This window comes from Eptesicus fuscus, chromosome 21, assembly GCF_027574615.1.
Source record: "Eptesicus fuscus isolate TK198812 chromosome 21, DD_ASM_mEF_20220401, whole genome shotgun sequence".
NCBI lineage: Eukaryota > Metazoa > Chordata > Mammalia > Chiroptera > Vespertilionidae > Eptesicus > Eptesicus fuscus.
The window spans coordinates 22,167,535-22,191,686 of NC_072493.1; the positions used below are offsets into that span (position 1 = coordinate 22,167,535).

Consider the following 24,152-nt stretch of genomic DNA (forward strand, 5'->3'; position numbering starts at 1 on the left):
TCGGCCAGGTCGGGGTGGACACAGGAGGCAGCAAGTCAATGTGTCTCTCTCACTTCGATGTTTCTCTCTCTGGGTCTCTGCCTCTCCCTTTCAGGGGCACAGACCCGTGAGGAATAAAATGAAATAAAAAATGAGTGGAAAATATCCTCGGGTGAGGATTAACAAAAATAAAATAAAAGCAACCACACAGATGAGCAGAATGAGGTATATCAATGACTGATTTCTGTCTCCTCCAACGGAGAGCCCAGCACAGCGGAGACCTCACTCCTTGCCCTTACCTGGCAGCAAGGCGGAGCTCTTCCTGAGAGGCTGTCCAAGGAGCCTTCCCCAAGGCTGAGGTCACTCTCCAGAGGATCATCAAATGTGAGACTTCCCAGGGAGCCGCTGACAGGGTGTGTACATCTCCGCTCAGTGGCTGAGCACCCACCTATGAACCAGGAGGTCATGGTTGGATTCCCCATCAGGGCACATGCCCAGGTTGGGGGCTCTGTCCACAGTGTGGGGCGTGCAGGAGGCATCTGATGGATGATTCTCTCTCATCATTGATGTTTCTATCTCTCTCCTCTCCCTTTTTCTCTGAAATCAGTAAAAACATATTAAAAAAAAAAACACACCACAATTCCGTTTACAATAACATCAAACAGAAGAACATACTTAGGATTAAATTTTACCCAAAAATGTGCAAAATTTATACTCTCAAAACTAAAAAAAGAAAAAAAAGGTTTTGAATGAAATTAAACATCTCCCCTTGGCCACAGAACAGGCACGTGCTCAAAACTGACTGATATCCCTCAGGCTAGCAGTAAAGAGGTAAGAAAAATATCCGCCGCACAATGACTCAAGCCCTGTGACCAATAAACTCATCTCTGGTGTTCCTATCAGAACTGCAAAGCCTCAAAGTATCCTTAAAAGTTTTTCTTTGCAACGTCAAACAAAAACAACCAAGCTACAAAGGGCAAGTAATTGACCTCAAAGCAAAACGTAAAAGACAGATGATAAGCCTAGACCCATGGGAGCAAAGAGAGAGAAGAGCCGCTTCTGGGGCAGATGAATGAGCACTGGGGACACAGACTGATGCCAGAACTGCAATTTCTGCAGCTCGTTGAAACTGTCCTGTTGCCATTGACATGGATTTTGTTGTTGGACCAGAGAAATCCTGGGTTACTTTTTTTTATTATCCCAATGCCTCACCGCGTCCCCAGAGACTTAGACACAATTGCTGGGAGTCAGGCCCTCCGACCGTGGATTTTTACCCAGCCCGGGCTTTAGGGCGCAGCCTCACTCCTGGCCCCCTGGAAGAGCTGCCCCCAAACTCGGGGTACTGTTTGATCCGTTCCCTCCCTAGAGTTTTCATACTTTGATTACCCTGGGGTCACGATGGCCCGATTCAATCCTCCGGTGGACTCCAGCGGGGGGCTAGCGCCCCATCCCGCCGCATGCAGGACAGTCTGAAAGGACTTCTCTGCATCACCCTCTCACCCCCGAAATGGGGAGGAGGAGGGTAGGGGTGCAGAGCAAAATTTGAAGTGGGCAAAAAAGACACGGAGACGCTGGATGCAGGCACCGCTGGGATTCGAACCCAGGATCTCCTGTTTACTAGACAGGCGCTTTAACCAACTAAGCCACGGCGCCGCCCGCACGGGTACCGCGAGAATCTATTCCCCATTACTAGATCCTCCAGCGGTGCACGCATGCGCACGAGTTTTTTGCCGGCGGCGGACGCATGCGCGGTGTATACAAATGCTGCTGAGCGGAGAAGCACCGCGATCGCTCCTGAGTGCCGCGCGCAGTGGCTGGGACCCGCGCTGCGTTCCCTTCGCTGTCTCTGCAGTGTCCGCGTCCGGGTGTGGAGCCAAGCGGCTTCCTTCTTTGGGGAATGCCAGCGCCACACCCAAGCCTTCTGCCCTGGCCCCCGAACTCCACCAGGCTGTCCCGCGAGGCCGAGTCCCCTTCCGCTCAGAAGGTCCCCGCCCCGCTATCGCGGCCGGACCGCAGGCCACCCCTGCGCTGGGTCTGGGCGCGCACCCCCCCGAGGTGGGCCCGCCGTGACCACGCATCGGACCCATCGCACTGACGCCCTCCTCGGTGGCCCGCCTTAGCCGCACTCTGACCATTGGTGTCGCTGGCCCTGTTATCCTGGCGGCTCGTCTGCACGCCTGTCGAGACCAGACCCATGGCTTCAATTGAGCCGCTTCTCTGGGGACCCGGAGCGGGGAATAGTCCGGGGACACAGCGATGGAGAACTTCCAGGGAGCCAGGCTACTGGCCCTGGAGCACCAACACCATTCATGGGTGCCACCCAGGCTTCTTACTTGCCCAGGCTGGGTCGCCTTACTGGGAGACATCAGCCACTTTGCCCCGGCCTTTGAGCAACAACAAAACCATATGCTGCTAATCCGATATTCGCCCAGCAATTCAGGTGGGAAAGTCCTGTCCACAGAAATGTTAAGTTTCTGCAAGAATACATGCAACAAGAGGGTTCGCTCCGGTATTATTAGTAATAGCAAAGGAACGAGAAACAACCCAAGTGCCCATCACTGAGGACAGTGTTGGTGTGCGTAGTCCACCCATCCTCCACAGCAGAAAGAATACATCTACGCATGTCTTTTTGTGTCAGAAAACGGAGACTACTAGCAATAGGACTTCTCTTCAAAGGAGAGCCGAATTGCTGAGAGACTGTGAATTCTGACATGTGTAAATAAATGGATGACTGCTGACCAGCCACCAGGGTTGCGCAGCCACCGGGGTTGTGACTGAGGAGGGTATCACTAAGCACAGAGAATGACCATCAGGTTATGATGCTCCTGAGCAGAAGTATAGGATGCCAGACAATGGGCACTAAGTAAGTGAGTCCCGCAATTACGTTTTTTAAGTGGACCCAGGAGCATCCGAATGATAGTTGACATGTGAGCCTACCTAATGGGAAAGGGAGCCCCTTTAGTAATTATGTTGTGGATGTTCTGTGGAAGCAGAAGGCATGCTGGGAATTGAAAAGCCTGGGGTGGAGAGTCAGAAGCATTCTGTGATAGAAATGCCCACCACCCCCCTGCCTAACTAGACTACCTCTGCTCTGGGCAGGTGGCCACCTGGGAGCTTTAGACAGGGAGCCACCCACAGTCCCCTCCACAGAGGAGGCCCCACACACCTTCCTCTTCATTTCACAAGCCCTTCCTCAGGGGTTGCTAGTCCCAGCCCCCAAGGTCTGCCTTACAGGGCAACTCCAGAGCCCAGAATGGGAATCCAAGTGTGTCTGGATGAGCACCAGGACATAAAGCTCATAAACGGCAAGGATGCTCCTGAAACTCACATGCACACTCGTTTTCCAAAAGGACCTAGGTTTATTCTGCCTGAAAAACTAAAAGTATCCGATCCTGTTCGATAGGGTGTGTGTAGCTGAGGGGGAACAGCGGTGGGCGCCCAGCGAGGGCCTGGCCCCTGCCCCAGTGTGACAGGCCCACCCAGCCAGGGAAGGGCCCAGAGAAAGGTCCTTGCAGCCCTGGAACCTACACGAGCGCTGGCCCGGGCTCAAGTCACTCAAAGGGCCCAGTGGTCATCGCCCACACCGCACTCCCTTGTGGGTGAGTCCTTTTCTGATGATGAGGGGGCCTCTGCTGACAAACTTGCATCCATCCGGCAGAACACACATTTGGTGACTGTTTCAGAAAAGACGTCACTGTCGTAGGTGGAGAAAGGCTTTTCACATGCTTCGCACTGACATGAAATGTTTAAAAAGAATAGAAAAGAGGTGCTAGTCAGAAGGGACCAAGGCATGCAGTTAGAATTCTCTCACCGAGACCAGCCACCTTGGGTTAGGTTAAGGAGAGAGCTGCCTCTCCTCTCGGGTTTCTGTCCATGCAAGGGTGGAAATTGCAGGCCACTGAGAGAGAATGAGCATAGGCTTCTCCCTCCCCCCCCCCGCCCCCCCCCCCAAAAAAAAGCTGTGCAAGTGTTGCCAGGGGTCCTGGGGGCAGGATGGCAAGCCATTTGGCAGTGGAGACGACAGGGCAGAGGGTTCTAACGTGCAAAGAACCATGGGGCCAAGGGGATATCCTCATTCAGGGGTCCTCAAACTTTTTAAACAGGGGGCCAGTTCACTGTCCCTCAGACCGTTGGAGGGCCGGACTATAGTTTAAAAAAAAAAACTATAAACAAATTCCTATGCACGCTGCACATATCTTATTTTGCAGTAAAAAAAACAAAACGGCAAAAACACCCGCATGTGGCCCGCGGGCCGTAGTGTGAGGACGCCTGTAATTCCTTAACATCAATTAAGGAATTGCGAATAAGCACAGTTTCTGAACAAAGCAGGAATTTTTTGCTAGAGGATGAAGTTGCTGAGCATCCTCCTCCATCCCAGAGCCTGTTTCTGGCCAAAGCACACAGAGGACAGTCGATAGAGCAGCCCGGCTCACGCACTACATCTGCTTCCCACAAACCAGTGAGCAACACCGTGGGGCAGGGGGGCTCTCGGGCCATGGGCAGAGGTCTCTCGGGAGTTCCCATCACAACACAGCCCCCTGAGACAAGCCTGCAAGGTGGCATGCCCCTGCCCTAGCACCCCAAGCTCCTGTGCTTTGCCACCCTTGCCTATTTCAGGATATAAAGCCTGCAGGAGGACAGACCAAGCCCTGTATGGGGCAGGCCCTCTGAGAAATCTGGCCTCTGAGAAAACCCAGCCTTTTTTAAAAAAAATTACATCTCCTTTATTCCACAGTATAATTTCTCCTGGCCCAGCCCCAGAATGACAGGGCTCAGAGGAGGCGGCTCCTGCTGGCGAGTGGAGGACATGGGCCAGCACCGCTCTGTAGCTAGTCAGCTTCCAGGGCCTCAGGGCCAACATGGCCACAGTGGCTACGAGAACCTGCTGGCCACAGAAACGAGGTTCATGTGGGTCCCACCCCCCACTTCCCCACCCCGCAGTGCTGGTCCTAAATTAGTCATTCCAGAAGCAGTGGCTCCCAGCCAGACCTTCTGAAAGGTGCCAAGCCTCGGTGACTGTGGGATTCCAAGGGAAGGAAGACTCCGGAGGGCCCAGGGTAGACTCCTCGGCCCCTTAAGGTGGCAGCCAGGTGTCCGCTCCATGGTCCTAGTAGGGACAGGCCTGCACGCCCAGGGAGAACCTCGGTGGTCAGCCCTGGCTGCACCGGGTGAAGCAGAGGATGTGCTCGCCCTACCATCGAGATCTTTCCACGAAAGAAACAGGCACCAGAGCCCTTTCCATGGGCAGTGGGGCACTGAGAGCCTGACCAGAGGGTCTGCGGCCAGAGGGTAGGAGGCTCCGGCAGTATCCAGCTGTGTGCCCAGTGCTCCCTCAGGCTCATTTCCCAGTCGCCTTCCTCACCCCGCTTCTCACATACGTACCAGACTCGGCCTCAGAGTCTCCACACTGGCTGTTCCCTCTGTTGGGAAGTTCTTCCCCTAAACACTCGCACATCTCACTCGCTCACCATCTTCAAGTCTTTGAACAAATGTCACCTTCTCCATGAGACCTATCCTGCCTACGCTTTGAGCAGCCTCCAGCACTCACATTCCCCTTCCCTATGTTATTTTTCTCCCCATTACTCAGCACCATGGGACTCACTAAATACCTTCTTATTTCTTTGTTTTTCTCCCCTTTTACAATTTAAGCTCCTTCAGGACAAGGATTGCAATCTGTTCATGGTTTCATCCCCAGTTACTGAATGTGTGCTCAAAGAATAAATTAATTTGTAGTGGTAACTAATGAAAGCCTTCACTTGGCTTAATTTTATCCAATACCAACCTGTTTCACCTTTAAGCCCATGGCCTTTTTGCACTTGATTACCAAAGGAATTTGGTCAATTTCTTCAATATTCCATAGTCTCATGGTCCTATCCTAAAAAAAAGTTAAACAGCAAACCAGCATCACAACATGGGCTCCGTGGGCTGGGGGCGGGGCAGGGCGGGGAGTGGGGTGGGGGGGGAGGCCTAGGACGGTGCATCTCGTCAGGTTACGTGTGGAGAACCTTGACCTGCAGAGGAGCAGAGTTCGGGGACTGACTGTCAGTTTCTCCAGCACCGTTCCAGCTTTTGCTCTGCAAGCCCCATGTCCCATTTTTCAGCCTTGGGTGTGGAAGTTCATAATAGGAGCTGAAAGCAAAATATCTTAATGCCAAATGGATATGCATAGATGATTCACCTTCCACAGGTCAATACTGTTTTCCACAATTTGCAGGTCACAATAATAGATCATCCATCACTGTGATTCACTCCCCAGTGATGCGACTTAAATATTCAGCTTAACTGCATTGTAACTCTGAGTTTTAACAGTTTGCCTTTGATTCTACCTATGGATTAACTGTTGAGCTTTCAAGGTAGTGCTGACAGAATTTTTAACACTGTGCCTATTGTGATCTGTTTTTGTAAGAGTTAGGATAATGAAAATGAGAACAATTACAAGACCAATGCCAGCATGACCCATACGTCACCAGAGAAGGAAGCTACACAGTTGTGTTTAATGACAGTTAGACACGTAAAACTAGATTAGGGGCCCTGAACATCCTCCAGTATACCAAAAGGCTGCAGGTTTGACACCAAAAGGTTGCGAGTTTGATTCCTGGTCAGGGCACATACCTAGGATGCAGGTTCAACTTCCCACATCCCTCCTTGGCCCTGATCGTGCACCAGTGGTGGGGTCTCTTGGCCTGGCCTGCGCCCTCTCACAATCTGGGACCCCTCGGGGGATGTCGAAGAGCCAGTTTTGGCCTGATCCTGCAGGCCAGGCTGGGGACCCCACTACCAGTGCACAAATTCGTGCACCAGGCCTCTAGTATTAAAATAATAACACATAGCCCTGGTGTGGCTGGTGTGGCTGGTGTGGCTCAGTTGGTTGGCTGTCGGGACATGCACCGAAAGGTAGCTGGTTTGATTCCCAGTAGGACACATGCCTGGGTTGGGGGTGCAATCCCCGGTAGTGGGTGTGTTTTCTCACATTGATATATCTCCCTCTCTAAAATGAATTTATAAAAAAATCTTTAAAAAATAAAATTAAAAAATGAGCCCTAACCAGTTTGGCTCAGTGGATAGAGCGTGGGCCTTTGGACTCAAGGGTCCCCGGTTCGATTCCGGTCAAGGGCATGTACCTTGGTTACAGGCACATCCCCAATAGGGGGTGTGCAGGAGGCAGCTGGTTGATGTTTCTCTCTCATTGATGTTTCTAGCTCTCTCTCTCTCTCCCTTCCTCTCTGTAAAAAAAATCAATAAAATATATATATTTTTAAAAATGACACATATGGTTTTTCTGCCAGGTGTGGCAGTATCCTGGGTTGGCTCCCAAATAAGTTAGTAATGGTAGACAGAGTCTTGTCCACAGTCTCATGGACCTACAAACTCTCAGCTTAGAGAATGACATGTCTCTAATAAAGGTGGGGGGCAAGGTGACTCCCCACTTCTCTGGTCCTCACACCTGGAGGACAGCCCTCAGGATATCCTGGGCTAGTCACTATGTGCCACTGAACTGGGAATCCCAGGCTGTAGTGAGGTAGGGAGGGAAGACTCACCTGGGACCTCAGGGTGATCTCTGCTCCTTGTCTACAGCTGATGCCTTTCCCTCCAAGGCCTCTTGTTGGCTTTACCACTCACCAGTCTGGCCAGGCCCTTGTTCCAATAAGACTCAGATGCCAGCGGTGCAGACACAGAAATACCTGGCAGCTCCCCACTTGAGGGGACAGAGGGAACCTCCTTTCCCTGTACACGCAGCTCCCTGGAGGGGGATAGCCTGGCCAGGTGTGGCCCTCAAACTGAGCCTGCCCAACAATTTTACTTGACAACAGTGCTTCTGTTAATCACCAATTCTCACAAATGCAATGGAGATTTTAAGTCACTCAAAGGTTGGCCACTTTTACCTTTGAAGCAGACAGGATCCATTTCTTGTTGTTGCTAATGGCAACATCCATCACCCAGTCATTATGGCCCTGAGGAAAACAGAATTTTAACAAGGATCTAGAGGAAAGGTTTTGTAGAACAACAAAAACAAACCAAACAAAAAAAGTGAAGAACCCAATGTTGCTTACATGTAAGAGTAACCACTAGTAGTTGTGCTTCCCTGGTTTTGCCAAGGACATTTAAGGTGGAAGACTGAATGTAAAGGCTTGTGGTACACATGTATGTCTTTTTTATTTTCTTTATTTTTAGAGGGAGAAGAAGGGAGAGAGATAGAGATAGATACATCGATGAGAGAGGATCATCATCGATTGGCTGCCTCTTGCACACCCGCTACGGGGGATTGAGCCCAAAACAGAGGCATGGTCTCTGACCAGAAATGGAATCTGTGACCTGTTGGTGCATGGGTTGACGCTCACCCGCTGAGCCACACCGGCTGGGCCTTCGTGTGTTTTTTAAAAACAGGAGGACAGGAAAAGAATTATTGTATTCCCAGCTGGTGCCAGAGCACCTCTTGCAGGCTTTTGCTTTCTTTGTTCTAGGGCAGTGGTCGGCAAACAGCGGCTCGCGAGCGACATGCAGCTCTTTGGCCCCTTGAGTGTGGCTCTTCCACAAAATACCACGTGCGGGCGCGCACATACAGTGCGATTGAAACTTCGTGGCCCATGCGCAGAAGTCGGTTTTCGGCCTGGGCGAGTCTATTTTGAAGAAGTGGCGTTAGAACACTCAAGGGGCCAAAGAGCCGCATGTGGCTCGCGAGCCGCCGTTTGCCAACCACTGTTTTAGGGAATACTACTCACAGGTCCAATTGGTGAGAGGGCTTTTGGCTTCAAGTGACTACAGACTTAAGCAAATGGGGGATAGTTTTCCTCAAATACAAAGGAGCTCAGAGGAGATGGATACCATTGCTGGACAGACATTTGATGACGTCAGGGCTCTGTGTTAGCATCCTTATCACTCTTTGGCCTTCCTCTTATGCAGAGGTGGACAGTGAGGCAACATGGTTTGGTAGGAGGACAGGAAACCAGAGAGAAGGTTAAACTGATGTGCATAACAAAAGGGCAAGAATTTGAGGGTGGAAGAAGAGAGAGAGAGAGAGAGAGAGAGAAGAAGAAGAAGAAAAGTGAGTAGAACAAATGAACAGGAGGACAAAAGGACTTAATTTTAAGCACAGGGCAGTTGAACATTCAGTTTTAAGCCATTTATTTGCTGTGATGTAAACTCCTTTTGCCCCTCCAAATGCTCGGAGAAGAAAGCTCAGACGGACCAGCCTTGGGAGGCTGAATGTTGTGGTGATCAAGGGGACATCGTCTACATTTGGTCACAGGGAACAGAGAGACCAAGACTCATGGATGCAAGCATTCCCAGCCAAATGTGCCATGAAATCATAGGATCAGGGAGTGTGCAGACATTTTAGGGTGGAGCCGCGGCAGTGAAGGGGCCGGTCCTGGGACCACCTGACCTCTGGCCGTGTTGGATAATCCATGCCCTTATATAGAGCTACTTGGAGTGGAGTCTTCTCCAACTTGCAGCCAAAAGCACCCAATTGACGCCCTCCGTTTTGGAGCCCACAGCTCTCTGTGCACGCCTCACTGTGGCATTCAGCCTTCTGCACAGTAATTTCTCTTGTTCTTAAACGCTTTCCCATCTCTGAGTTTCTGCATTTGCTTTTCCATCTGCCTGAAATCCCCTCCCTCGAGAGCCTCGCTCATCCAGTCCTTCATTGCCATCTGATTCTCAGCGCAAAGGCCGCCTTCTCCATGAGGCCCTCCCTTCCCACCCACCACGGACTTGTCCCTGCCGTCCGTTTCTATCACATCGCCCGTTGTGGTTTCTCCATTTCACTCACACTGTTGATGATCTGCTTGTCCTTCCCCACAGGGGTATCAGCTCCACAGGTGACATCTAGGTCTGCTTTCCCCCAGCATCCACCACCCCGCATGGAATGACTAAGGAACAAAGCTCAGAGGCTCTATCTGATGCTGGCATTGGTACCTTCAAGGAGAGCTTCTGGTAGCCTTCTCCTACATCCCAAATAGCCACAGTCTTGTCGAACCCTCCAGACACGAGAAAAGATGCTGCAACACAAAATGAGAGTCTCAGGGGTCATCTTCCCCAGCCAACTGCTTCCTCCTGTGGGAGGTCCCGGTGGGCCTGAGGCTGCGTCAGTGAGGCGCCTCATGGCTCACTCTGACGACACTCGGACCCCTTCCTGACGGTTCAACCCCAGTTACAGTTGACTCTCATTACTAATGGTAGCTACATTCTGTCAAGTCATGGCAAACACTGAATTAGCAAATACTGAACCATTGTTCTTAAGGAAAATACAGGGTTAGGTTCCTGTGAGCCTCTGGTCACATTTCCTTAACCGATCACTACATAACCTTGTTTTATGTCGGTTTCTGTTTAAAGACACCTTATTTGATATATATTGTTTATTCATTAGAACTGAATTCATGGCCATCCGTTCTGTAACTCTTGCCTGAACAAAGCTTCTGTAACATGTGTTTTCCCCGTAAAGCGTATCACAGCCTTGTCTCACTTAGGAACACTGGACAGCACTGCAACCTTGTACTAGGGGTCTGGTTTCAACAGCAACTCACCAACTGTGAAACGTGGCACTAAATAGACCACAAAAAGTACACGTTATGATAAGAGAGATGAAACAATAAGGCAGTGAGTCACTTTGTTCAACTTCAGTGGGAATGCATGCACAGGCTAACTCAAGCTCCCCCACTGCAATTCATGTATCCACGAGTGACCACAAAAGTGCCGTGAGTATTGACTTTAGGGTTACAAATTAATTTTAGCCTGCAATTGACAAAGATGGAATCTGCAAATAGCAGCGATTGACTGTGCAACCCTGAACCCAATAAAGCCAAGGATAGAAACTGGCAGGCACCTCATAGTGGGGTCTGACTTACACAGAGGCTGCTTCTGAATAGGAAAAGTTATTCAGAAAAACCCTTGCATTTCTCAAGTCATACTGTGATTGTGTGGGTACTGCCTGGGTGCTCCCCATACACACTCCATGAGGATGGAGGAGTTTAACCTTTGGCCCCTGGGTATCAGGAGCAGTCACTCCCACACTGGGGTTAACTGCCATTATTGTCATTGCCCTTCATCTGGAAATAGCTTCCCAATTTCCCTCACCTATTATCAGTCCCTCTGCTTCAGAGTGTACTGACCTTAACCTCTAACTCTGGAGATAAACAAGTCACTCAGACCAGGCCAATCAGTACCTTTCACCCCCTGCTAAAGTGATTGGTTCAGAGATGGGCATGTGACCCATGCTGAGCCAATGGGAGTCTCCCATGGGACTTGTGCTGGGACCATCAGAGGGAGCTTCTTTCTCCAGGAGTGCCAGCAGCCAGAACCGCTGTTGGCTTGAACCAGCAGGGGCCACTTTGCCTATTTGGGGAAAATATCAATACAAGAAAGAAGCTGATCTAAGTAGAAGAGTTGGCTCCCCGGCAACATAGTCTGAGTATCTGGACCCAGCCACATCTCAAGTGAGACCTGACCCTGGACTTGCCCATTGCAGGAGTTAATTTCTTTTGCTACTCACACCACATTGGACTGAGTTTCTGTCACTTGCAAACTATGTCTATGAATCTCTCTCTTGTCTTTTTCTTGATTGTTCTTGTGGAAAAGAAATCCACCCTCACTGCCAGCAGCATTGAAAGTCAGCTCTGTGCTGAGGAAAGTTCATGTGAATGAAACATGAGGGACTCTGCCCAGCATTCCCACGGGTGCAGAATCCTCCTAAGTGTGGATTACTCACTGTCTCTGGCAAAGTGGCAGGAACTCACAGAACCTTCATGGCCGTGCATCAGAGTTGCACAGGCTCCACGGTTTCGAAACTCCCCTGTATGGACGTTCCATATTTTTAAGGTTTTATCCCAAGAACTTGTACACAGGAAATGGCCGCTGAAGGTAAAACAGCAGCTTGAGATTGCATTGGTATGTGCCCTGGAACAGATGGGAGGGTGCACATGTTAGCACTTGGCTCCTACAAAATCTGATGACCCACCTACATGGGGTGAGGGTGAAAGGAGAGGGCACTGGAGCTGATGCCCTGTGACCTATGGACTTCATTCCTGCCTACTGTGGTCCAGACAGTAATTGCTCTAACTATGTCTCACTGTCCCAGGATTTCTCAATCATGGCAATACTGACGTTTTGTACCGAATAACTCATTGTGATAGGGAACTGATTTGCACATTGTGATATGTTGGGTGTCATCCCTGGGCTCCACCCACTAGATGCCAGTAGCCCTCACACCCAGTTGTGACAACCAACACTGTCTGCAGACACTGCCAAGGGTCCCACTGGGGTGCAAACTGCCCCTGCAGAGAACCACTGCACCATCCAGAGCTGCTTGAGGCTTGAGGAAAGAGAGCAGCTGGAACAGCTGTCCGGATGGTTAATGGACTCACAGCCCTTCAGGCCTGGGCGCTGGATCACATGCCTCTCCTGCTCAGTCTCCGGCTCCTCTCTCTCCAGGACATGGAGCTTGGCTAGTCTCCCCAGCCCCCCTGCCCCCTCCTCTTTACCTCAACTGCTCACTCTCTTTGTCTGTCTTCAGTGTTATTAAAGCATATTTTAATGTTGTGCTTTTATTTACTATAGTTTTGGGTTATCCATTCTCAATTTTTAAATGTTTTCTTGTTTTGGAAAAAAAAAATCTATGAGCATTTTGCTAACTTCTTTTTGTTGTTTGTCATCCTCAAAGTATTTTCCCCATGATTCTCATCTCCTGTTATAGACAGAGTTTTCAAGCAAATCTATGAACATAAATGAGCATCTCTTAGTTGCCCGGATCATAAAATCAATCCTTTTACCTGAGGAAAGGGTTGGACAAAACTGTTTTCTAGTGCTCAGGTCAGAGTTTTGGACTCTGTCTTAGTTCTTTGAAATGCACAAACTGAGCAAGATCTATGTGTGTGTGTGGAGGGGGTAGGAGTCCAGGGTAAAACTTTCCAAATTTCTGTGCCTATTGGGCTGAGAACCATCTCAGCATCCAGATACTCTCCTTGGGGTTTAAACCTGGAGATGGAAAATAAACGCCTCCCCAGAATCTGGACACTGTCACTGGGGTTCAGACCAGGGCTATTTCTCTTTTCCAGGATAGGTTCTCATTTCAAACAAATTCCACTTCTCATAAAAGACCACTTTTCTTAGTACCAATGTTTGGGGGAAGTGCTTGTGTTGCACGTGCTTGTCTGGACAAGATGGAGTCAATGCACTTCTCTCTATTCCTCCCGCACAGTACAGATAACAGGCCTGGGCATGTACAGAGCAAACAGAAGACTGTGAAGGGTGGAGAAAAGAAGGCCGACAAGCCAGGGCTCTTGGGACCAAAGGAGGGCGTGCTGTGAGGCCCTAGGGTTTTCTTTTTGCTTCATATTTCCTGGACTGGGTACTGGAAAACCTTGTAACAACCACAACAAGGCAAGGGAGAATGAAAGAAAAGGCCTCCAAATGGACTCCTTCTCCCTAGCCAAAGGAGGAGCCTAAGAAAACAGAACACCTTTGGACAAGAGCCACCTTACTCCAGCCAAATGCCCTGGGGGAAACTGCAGTCCCATCCCTATCTCTTTTAAGTAGCCATGCTTTGATGGGCCATGGCTGGGTGGCTCCGTTGGTTGTTGTCCCGTGCACCAAAAGGTTGTGAGTTCAATTCCTGATCAGGGCACATACCTAGGTTTTGGGTTTCGTTGAGGCACATACAGAGACAACTAACTGATGTTTTTCTCTCACCTCTCTCTCTCTCTCCTTTCCCCTCTCTCTAAAAATCAATTAGCCTAGCCAGGTGGTTAGAACATCAGCCCACAGACTGAAGGGTCATGGGTTCGAATCCAGTCAAAGGTATGTACCTTGGTTGCAGGCTCGATTCCCGGCCTCAATTGGGGCATGTGCAGGAGGCAACCAATCAATGTGTCTCTCTCACATCAATGTTTCTCTCTCTCTGTTTCTTCCCCTCCTTTCCCCTCTCTCTAAAAATCAATGGGGCGGGGGGTGGGGGGCGATATCCTCAGATGAAGATAAACAAAACATAAAAATCAATTAGAAAAAAATCCTCTGGTGAAGATTAAATTTTTTAAAAATGCTTTGATGGGCAATTACAATCATGCTTGAAACAAACAAAAAGATAGAAATCCTCAGCCAAAAAAACCCCACACAAAATAGAAGATATAAAGACTGATCAAATGGAAATTTCAGAACTGAAAAATACAGTAACCAAAATTAAAAACTCAATGGGGAGGACAGAGGAGAGCATTAGTGACTATGAAGGCAGACAGTATAAATTAACCTATCAAAAAAATGGGGGGGCGGGGGGAACAGAACCTCAGGAAGTTGTGGGATTATAACAAAAATATCTAAGCATTTGTTTCACCAGGGTTCCAGAAGGAAAGGAGAAAGAGGGTAGGGCTGACAAAGTAATCAGAGAAATTACATCTAAAATGTTACCAAATTTGGCAAAACATATAAACCTATAGATTCAAAAATATATAATTCCAAATAGAATAAACTCAAAGAAATCTACACCCAGACACATCATAATTAAACTTCTGAAAAGTGAAGACAGAGAAAAAAATCTTGAAAGCAGCAAGAGAGAAATGACACCTCACCTAAAAGGGGGAAACAATTTGAATGACAGTGGATTTCTCATCAGAAACCATGGAAGCCAGAGAAAGTGACATGACAGTTTTTACATGTTGAAAAAAACTTGTCAACCCAGATTTATATATCCAACAAAAATAGTCTTTGGGAATGAAAAGGAAATCAAGACATTTTCAGATTAAAGAAAACTAAGAGAATTTATGGCCCTCCAACTTACCCTAAAAGAATGGCTAAAGGAGGTTTTTCTAAACAGAAAGAAAGCAGTAAAATTATGAAAGAAACTTGGAACATCAGAAAGGAAGACAGAACATAGTAAGCAAAATATGGGTAAATATAGTAGACTTTCCTTCTCCTCTTGAGTTTTCTAAATTATGTTTCTCAGTTGAAGCAAATGTGTGTGTGTGTGTGTGTGTGTGTGTGTGTGTGTGTGTGTAACAAAATATTTATGTTTACTACTTGAAAACGTTAAAACCAGTTAAGATGATGTTGGCTCACATTGAGACAAATGCACCCGAAGCCTGTCCCATCCCACAGGCCACAGTTGGTGGTCTCCCTGGCCTTCCCTCTCCCCCTCTGCAGCCTCTTCATAGCACCCGCGACCAAGCTGGAGATGCCCAGCATGGATGCTGGCTAACAAGCTGAAGGTATGCATGCCAAATCCAGGAGGGCATGAAAGGGGACCCTGCTCCCCTCTCTTGCTGCAGGATGCTGCCTGGCTTCCTGGGCCCCTCCTCACTTGTTGATGGTGAACAGGGTGGCCTGGGATGTAATATCCCAGATCTTGATGCTCTTGTCCAGTGAGACGGAAGCCACCTTCTGGCTATCAGGGTCGAAGCAGCAGCCTGTGACTGATCTTTTGTGATGATCTGTGGCACAGGGAAAGGTCGCATTACCCATGTCCCACATCCTGAGCTACTTGCTTCTCATGGCCCAGAGGCTCATACTACTCCCCAACAGTGACAACAGTCCAGAAACACCATTCCAGTTCCCACACGTTCCCCAATGCCTACCACAGGTGCCAGGCTTTGAACAGGAGCACAGCCGACCTGCTCCCTGTCCCAGCAGAGCTCCCAGTCTGATGGGGTTTCACCCTTGAGTGGGCAATGCCCCACAGCATGCCAGGGGCCATGAGAGGAGGGTGAGTTACCTCACACACAGCTCCTGGCCAGCGGAAGTCTGGCCCAGCCTGGGACAGCTCTGAGAGGTCGAGGAAGGGCCCAGAAGTTATCAAGGGAAGCAGGACAGGAAGAATGCTCTAGGCAGAAGGAACAGCATGAGCAAAAGCTTAGAGGTGGGACAGGGCATAGAGAAGCATGGTGAGCAGCTAGAACCCAGAGAGTGAGGAGAGGTAGAGTAGGAAGTGATACATTAAGGGAAACATACAAGCTGTGGAGAACTGCACATATCATGGGTCCACACTGATAAAAACAGACATAAAGCACATATGGGAAATAACACTGCCTGTGTGTGCGCGTGCACACACACAAACACACACACACACACACACAGAGTTCAGGAAGGCCACCCAGCAACATATTGTTTAGAATAGGCATCTCTAGGGAGGAGACAGAATAGGCACAACAGTCTTTAACTTTTGGCTTTACACACCAAAATTTTATTACAAAGATTATGTATTTTTTAATTATTTATTTTGCTATAACTGCCAACTGACATGCAGTTATAAGGATAATGTGAAGAGATCCTGTATGCCCAGTTCCCCCAATGGCCGCACCTTGCATAATGATATCATCACCACCAGGAAACTGACACACAATCATTATTATTTTAATATTTAGAAAATAGAGCAAAACGTTAAGAAGGCTGAGCTTCCACTCAACAGGAGACTGGACTTTAAATGTTCACATGATGTTGGAACAGAACATTGTTTCATTTATTACAAGCACCAACTGAATGGATGAGGACTGGTCTTGGCATTAACAGCCGGTGTTTTTAGCCATCCGTGTCCCATCTTTAATTACGTGGCTCATACTATTACCGTTTCACCAAATAAAGCAACTGAAAGTCAGTCGGTCAAGTGACAAGCAGCTGTTACCATGGCCGACAGAACAGAGCCGGGAACCCATGCAAACTCACCTTTGATGTGCGACACAGTCGTGGCGTTTCTTGCGTCTATTATACAGATTCCACGATCCACATCCAAGCCCGAGACCACATATTTACCGTCAGGAGAAAAGTTACAGGAGGTTATGAAGCCTTCATGTCTGATCTTCCACTGAAATACGGCAAGGGTTAAAAGGCTGTTTTCTCTCTAGCCCAGCTGCTCAGTAGAGCTTTCTGTGGTGATAAAAATGTTCCAGCTAGATGCTGTCCAATATCCTCGCCACTGGCCACACGTGGCATTGAGCACTTACCGTGGGCAAGTGCAAATACGAAACTGAATTTTTAAGTTCATTTGGTTTTAATTAGTAAGTGTAATTGATTAATTAATCTATGCCCATGATTGATGAACAAGGGCAGGGAGAGCACCCAGCAGAACGGGCAGCGAGGTTCTAGTACTGGCCACCTTTAACCCTGTTCATTTTGGCACAGAAATGAAAGAAAGCATCCAAAATAGAGAACCTGGCTGGAGGCAAGAACGGGAAATTCACTACTACAAGAGAAGAAGTAAGCATCTGATTAAATGCTTAAAGGTCAATGGTAGTCTCATTTTCACCTACACAACTGGTTAAATTTTTTTAAATTATGATAACTGGGATGTGAGGGTGGGAGACAGTGGGCTCTCCTCCAGTGCCTAGGGTATGAGTTGGCACAGATTTCTGGAGAGCAATTTTAAAAGCACCAAGTTTCTATACCAAATTAGTAATAAAATCCAGCTCTATATCCAAAAAAACATTGCTGCATATGTATAAAAATTACATGGAAACTTTCCTCATTGTATCATTGTTTACGCCAGAGTGAAACCAGCCGAGTGTCCTGTACCAGGGAATGGTGGAGCACAGCATGACCTATTGGTCCCATGGAATCCACACACCCACTAAAAAGCATGATGCTGATGTGTACTGAATGATATTATGTTGTTAACAGAACATACTTGTCTGTGTTCCTATGTAAACATATGTAATCATAGGAAAAGCTATGTAAACATATGTAATCATAGGAAAAGAGACAGAAAGATGTTAACTATAATCTCTGGAGATTTTAAGGTTTTTAATTTTGGGTGTGTTTTTTATTTTTTATCTTGACTTGTCTTTCTAAAAAAAGTTTACAATGAATATAAACTGATCTTTGCACTAAGAGAAAGATGTTTTTGGTGTTTTTTTTTTTAATCCTCACCTGAGTATCTTTTTCCATTGCTTTTCAGAGAGAGTGAGAAGAAGGGGAGGAAGAAGAGGAGGAGGAGAAGGAGGAGGAGGAGGAAGAAGAGCAGGAGGAGGACGAGAAGAAGAAGAAGGAGAGAGAGGAGAGAGAGAGAGAGAGAGAGAGAGAGAGAGAGAGAGAGAGAGAGAGAGAGAGAAACATTGATGTGAGAGAGACACAGGAAGTGGTTGCCTTCCCTATGCGCTCTAACCAGGGCCAGAGATGGCTCATGCAACCCAGGTATGTGACCTTGACTGGGAATCAAGCCCAGGCCCCTTCGGTGTGAGGTCTGACATTCTAATCACTGAGCAACACTGGCCATGGTGAAAGGTTGTTTTTTCAAGGGGAGGAAAGAGGAGGAAGGGAGAGGAGACATGATGAGGAGCTGCTGGGAGAAGGGCACTGGGAATGGGACAGGAGACCCTGACGAGATGCCTGAGCAGGGCTGGGCTGCTGGGGGCTGAGCAGGAGAGAGGGGGGTCTCAGGGCAGTTTGGATGGATGGGTGGTGGCCCCTTCAAGATAGAGAACAGATTGGAAAAGGCCCAGAACCCTTATGCTTTGGCCAAGGGGCCTTTTCCTCTGGCCTCTGTGCTACTTCTTGCCTCATCAAATCCAGACACCTCACAGAGGAGGGTCTCTTTCCCTCAGCCTGAAATGCCATGACCCATTATCCCCACCCCATCCCACTTGTATCGCTCCTTCAAGCAGAAGCCCTCCTCCCGCCTGCTCCAGCAAGCTCTCCTTCCCCGACGCCCACCCTCCACCATCTTGGGCACCTGAGAAAATTCTCCTTTGCTGGAAGACTGGCTTCTCTTCCCACCCCATGCCCCGCCCAAGGCTCCCTGAGGCCCAGAGAGACCCCGTGCACCCACATCTCCACTGGGCAGGGCATGCTTACCAGCAGCTTGCCTGTTTCAAGGTCCCAGGTCCTCAGAGTTTTGTCGTAGGCCGCCGCAGTAATTCTGGAAATAGCATGACGAGCATAGGGTCTTTATGACAGAGACAGTTATGCATATGGATTCCTCATAGAGAACTTTGATCATTTAGGACCAAGATTGCAAATACTGACACTGTAATCTCTCTAATGATGCTCCATGAGCCTCCCCCGCCCCCCGGAGAGCGGTGGCTTCTCACTGAACACAGAGAGAACCTCGCACAGAGCACACCCGCGCCACTCTCTTCCTTCCTTACTCCCTCAGCCGCCCACATCTGTTCTTTTGTGTTTAGGGCGTGAAAGGCATCATCTCTCCTGTTGATAACTGACCATCTTCTTCTAAGACGATATCTACAACTCACAAGGATCAATTACTTCTGCTCACATGTCTAATTTTTAACAGAAAAAAAAACAACACGTTGATAGCTCATTTCATTCTAGTTTCATTGTACATTTAGTAAAATAATAAAAATGTACCTTTGCGTCATTATATTTCATGTTCCAAGGCAATCGTTGTCTACTACATAAGATAAATTTCCACAAAAATTAAATTCCCATATTGTTTTTACTCAACTGTCCCTGGTGTGCTGTCCACTGGCCTGCCTCCTCACTCTCGCTGTTCCTGACCCGTGTGAAGGAAGCAAAGGTCACCTTCTGCTGTCAGCCGTGACACTGCACTCCAAAATAGGAGCCTTGGGCCCGTCGTCAAAATCCCGGATAATAGATCCCTCCATCGCATCCTCAAATCAACAGGAGAAGAGGGACAGAGAGCGAGAGGTCACTGAGGCACTGACTGCAGTTGTGGACTGAGTTCCACATGGGCCCCGAGCTTGTCTGTGACAGCAAAGTATGAGAACCACCTGCTCTATGACTCTCATCCAGCTCAAAAGGGTGAAAGGACATCATCCAGGGTCACACAGCTAGTGGGTCCCAAATGTGGGGCTGGAACCACGTGGACAGTTCCCAAACCCTCCTGCCTAGTCTGCCCGGCCTTGGTACCCACCAATGACAGAAAAGATGCTCCTCTAAGCTATCCTCCACCCGGTTACCTGTACCAGAACCCAGGAACCCCACGCCCAGCCCAAGGCTCAGGAACCATCCTTGACTCATTCCACCCTGTCCCTCTCCTGCCCCTGAAGCTAGAGGAGATGATAAGTCTCAGAGATGACTGTTCTGCACCATGTGCCCAGCTCCAGCCACACGGTCATCTGTGAGCATTGCCACCCCAGCCCTGCTCCTGATTGAACAGCAAGGCCCCTAAACAGACCTGCCAGGGTCTGCTGGCTGTGACCAGAAGGCTTCAGAAGAGTTCTTGGCAGCCACCTCTCTGCAACCTTGTCTGATCATGACACACACCCCTGTTCCTTGTTCCCCTGCTTCCTGCACCTTGGACACTGATCTCAGGTCTGCCTCTCCCACCCTCCCATCATGAACATGTCCCAGGCCTGGCCACTTTCCTGTCCTCTGTGACCAGCAAGGCCTGGCCATACCTTCTCTGTGGATAGGACTCAGTTTTCCAAACAAGCAACCCAAAGAGATGACACAGCGCAGGCCCCCCAGGTAGGCCCTAGACACACTGGGACTCTCCAACAAAAGGTGAGGAGCTCCCTGTCCAGTGGTCTCTATCCCTTGCTCCCACTGTTTCCAAACCAACAGTCTAACCGCTGCTACACTAACCTCATCTCTCTCCAGTGGCTTGACACTAATGTGAGCCCTCATTTTTGTTTCTCCTTTCTGCACTTTGCTCAAACAGGCCTCCCCAAATCCTCGTGATCCTTGAGAACCGGGACTTCAGTACTGGGAAACTCTCTACAAGAGGCAACGTAAGCAGACAGGATGTTTTGATTCCACCTATCAGGGGACCACCTACCCACAGCTTCACGGTGCAGTCAAAGGAGCTGCTGAGGAGCTTTGTGTCATCCACACAGAAGTGGCAAGAACTCACAAGGTGCTGGTGTCCAGTCAGAATTTGAAATGGAATCTGAAAAAAAAAAACACACACACAAAAAAACAGACTGAGTGATTTCAGGAGGTTGCAGAATACAAGCTCAATATTTTAAAAATCGATCGTATTTCTGTACATTTGCAGTGAACAACCTAGAAAATAATTAAGAAAAGAATCCATGTATAAAAGCATCAAAATAGGAATAAATTTAACAAAAATATATGACTTATACTCTGAAAATTGCAAAACATTATTGAAAGAAATTTTTAAAAAGACTTAAATAAGTGGGAAAACATCCTATGTTCATGGATTAGCAGAATTACTATTGTTAAGATGAAAATGCCCTTAAAAATTATTTACAAATTCAACAATAACCCATCAAAATCCTAGCTGAAATTGACAAGCTGATCCTAAAATGTATATGGAAATTTAAAAGAAGCAGAATAGCCAAAACAATCTTGAAAAAGAACCAAGGTGTCCCTGGCTGGGTAGCTCAGTTAGTTGGAGCATTGTCCTGATACGCCAAGGTTGCGGATTTGATTCCTGGTCAGAGCACATACAAGAGTCAACCAATGAGGGCATGAATAGCTAGAACAACAAATCAGTGTTTTTCTCTCTCTCCCCCTACCTCCCTCCCTCTCCCTTCCCCTCTCCCCCTTCTTCCCTTTCTCCCTCCCTCCTTCCCTCTTCCTCTAGAATCAATGAATGAAAGAAATTTGTTTTTTAATAAAAGGTAGAAGGCTCACAATTCCCAATTTTAAAACTTACTACATAAAAGTTACAAAAATCGAGACAGCGTAGGACTGGCATAAGATAAACACATAGATTGATAAAATAGAATTGAGAATCCAAAAATAACCCCTCATGTTTTTTGGTCAGTTGATTTTGACAAGGATTCCAAGATAATTAAAGATGGAGAGAGAATAGTCTTTTCAACAAATGGTACTGGGACAAGGAAATATCCACATGCAAAAAGAATGAAGTTGGACCTTTACCTGACACCATATACAAAATTAACTCAAAATGGATCAAAGACCTAAATAGGAGAGCTAAAACTACAAGATTCTTAGAAGAAAATATAGGTGTAAATCTCTATGAACTTGGCTTAGGCAATGGTTTCCTAGACTAAAAGCACAAGCAGCAACAACAATGATAAAACTGGACATTACATTAATTTTAAAAAATTAAAAACTTTTGTGCTTCAAAACACAACATCAAGAAAGTAAAAAAATTAACGGGATGGAAGAAAAATTTTGAAAATCAGACATTAGATAAGAAATTTATTTTAGAATACATAAAGAACTTTTTTAAAAATATATATTTCTTTATTGATTTCAGAGAGGAAGGGAGAAGGAGAGAGAGATAGAAACATCAATGATGAGAGAGAATCATCGATCAGCTGCCTCCTGCACACCCCACACTGGGGACCGAGTCTGCAACCCAGGCATGTGCCCTTGGCCAGAATCGAACCTGGAACCCCTCAGTCCGCAGGCTGACGCTCTATCCACTGAGCCAAGCCAGCCAGGGACATAAAGAACTCTTAACACTCAACAATAAAGTACCCACACCACCCAGGAAGTGGTACAGTGTTAAGTGGTGCAGTGTTATTTGAAACTGGATTGGGTTAACTGTAAATATATATTGCAAACTCAGGGCAACCACTAATAATAATAATAATAAAGTAGGGAGAAACCAAGATGGCGGCCTAGGTAAGCACCTAAACTGCTGCCTTGCACAACAATTTCAAAACAACAACTAAAAGACAGAACGGACATCATCCAAAACCCCAGGAAAGCTGGCTGAGTGGAAATTCTACAACTAGAAGGAAAGAGAAAAGCTCACAGATCAGAGGAGCCGCAAAGCGCTGAGGTACGGAGATGCGCGCGCAGAGAGGAAGGGCGGCCGAGTGCTTGGCTGGCGGGAGGGGAAAGGAAGCCCCCGACTGCACTGAACCCCAGTTCCGAATGCACTGAACCCCAGCTCCGGCCGAAACCCCGTGGACCCATGCTCATATGGGTGGAGTCTGGACTGTAGAGAAAGGCATACGGGGACTCAGAGACTCGGGGGAGCCTCAGCAGGCAGGGGTCTGGAGGCGCGCGTGCGCAGGAGTGCATGCAGAGAGGTCTGACTGCGGAGGTTGCTGCAGGCTTTCCATAGCGGAAGGAGTCGGAAGGTCCTGACTGCACTGAATCCCAGTTCCGACTGCACTGAAACCCAGTTCCGGGTGAGCCCCTGGGGGACCCACGCTCTTACAGGGGGAATCTGGACTGTCAGGCAGAAACTCAAGGGATCCGTGGAAGGCAGAGGTCTGGAGGTGCGTGCGCAAGGGCAGGGCTGACGGGAAGCCAAGACTGTCTGCTCAGCCCTGAGACTCCGCCCCATCCAAGCTGAGCGCAGAGGCTTTTGCAATTTTGCAAGTCTGGTTCTATAAGGCTGTCTCCAATACAGAAGGTATCCCGGCATAGACACAGCTGATACTCACAGCCAACTGGCCTGGAGGTCAATTCCTCCCAGTGATACCAACAACAATTAAGACATAACTACAACAAGGCTGTACACACAGTCCACAAAGGGGAGCACCAAGAGTGTCCACCTTAGGTAACTGGGGAGGCTGACCCACCGGGCCGTATAGGAAACCTAGCACACAAAGCTACCCTTACCAACTCAGGGAAGCAGTGAAAATGCGGAGTCAAAGAAACAGACCACAAATTAAAGAAATGGAGGACAACAAACGACTAGATATAGAATTCAAAACCACGGTTATAAAGTTTTTTAATAATTTCCTAGAAAAGGCCGATAAATTTAACGAGACCTTTGAGGATTTGAAAAAGGAACAACTAGAAATTAAACATACACTGACTGAAATAAAAAATATTATACAGAGACCCAACAGCAGACTAGAGGAACACAAGAATCAAGTCAAAGATTTGAAATACAAAGAAACAAAAAACACTCAACAGGAAAAGAAAAAAGAAAAAAGAATCCAAAAATTTGAAGATAGTGTAAGAAGCCTCTGGGACAACTTCAAGCGTACCAACATCAGAATTATGGGGGTGCCAGAAGAAGAGAGAGAGCAAGATACTGAAAACCTATTTGAAGAAATAATGACAGAAAACTTCCCCCACCTGGTGAAAGAAATAGACTTACAAGTACAAGAAGCACACAGAACCCCAAACAAAAGGAATCCAAAGAGGACCACACCAAGACACATCATAATTAAAATGCCAAGGGCAAAAGACAAAGAGAGAATATTACAATCAGCAAGAGAAAAATAGTTAATTACCTACAAGGGAGCACCCATACGATTGTCAGCTGATTTCTCAACAGAAACTATGCAGGCCAGACGGGAGTGGCAAGAAATAGTCAAAGTAATGAACAGCAAGAACCTACAACCAAGATTACTCTACCCAGCAAAGCTATCATTCAG

At 47.8% G+C, this 24,152-nt stretch overlaps 1 protein-coding gene and 1 non-coding gene across 3 annotated transcripts in view; both read right to left on the reverse strand.

Annotated features, from left to right (window-relative positions):
- Positions 1–1,558: 1,558 nt before the first annotated feature.
- Positions 1,559–1,632, reverse strand: TRNAT-AGU (transfer RNA threonine (anticodon AGU)). The gene has a single exon. It is a non-coding gene; the product is annotated as a tRNA-Thr (tRNA).
- Positions 1,633–3,324: 1,692 nt separating this feature from the next.
- The window catches only part of WDR88 (WD repeat domain 88), a 28,862-nt gene continuing 8,034 nt past the window's right edge, over positions 3,325–24,152 (reverse strand). Inside the window, exons 2-11 of one of the 2 annotated variants that reach the window (XM_008140083.3) lie at positions 20,651–20,761; positions 19,432–19,520; positions 18,745–18,808; positions 16,621–16,759; positions 15,263–15,392; positions 11,684–11,871; positions 9,895–9,977; positions 7,863–7,931; positions 5,762–5,854; positions 3,325–3,711 (exon numbers count right to left, since the gene is read on the reverse strand). In XM_008140083.3, the coding sequence (XP_008138305.2) occupies positions 3,535–3,711; positions 5,762–5,854; positions 7,863–7,931; positions 9,895–9,977; positions 11,684–11,871; positions 15,263–15,392; positions 16,621–16,759; positions 18,745–18,808; positions 19,432–19,520; positions 20,651–20,761 (1,143 nt within the window). In that variant the 3' untranslated portion in view covers positions 3,325–3,534. Of the gene's footprint in view, positions 3,712–5,761; positions 5,855–7,862; positions 7,932–9,894; positions 9,978–11,683; positions 11,872–15,262; positions 15,393–16,620; positions 16,760–18,744; positions 18,836–19,431; positions 19,521–20,650; positions 20,762–24,152 lie in introns of both variants that reach the window. The other variant, XM_054710805.1, reaches the window with a different exon arrangement.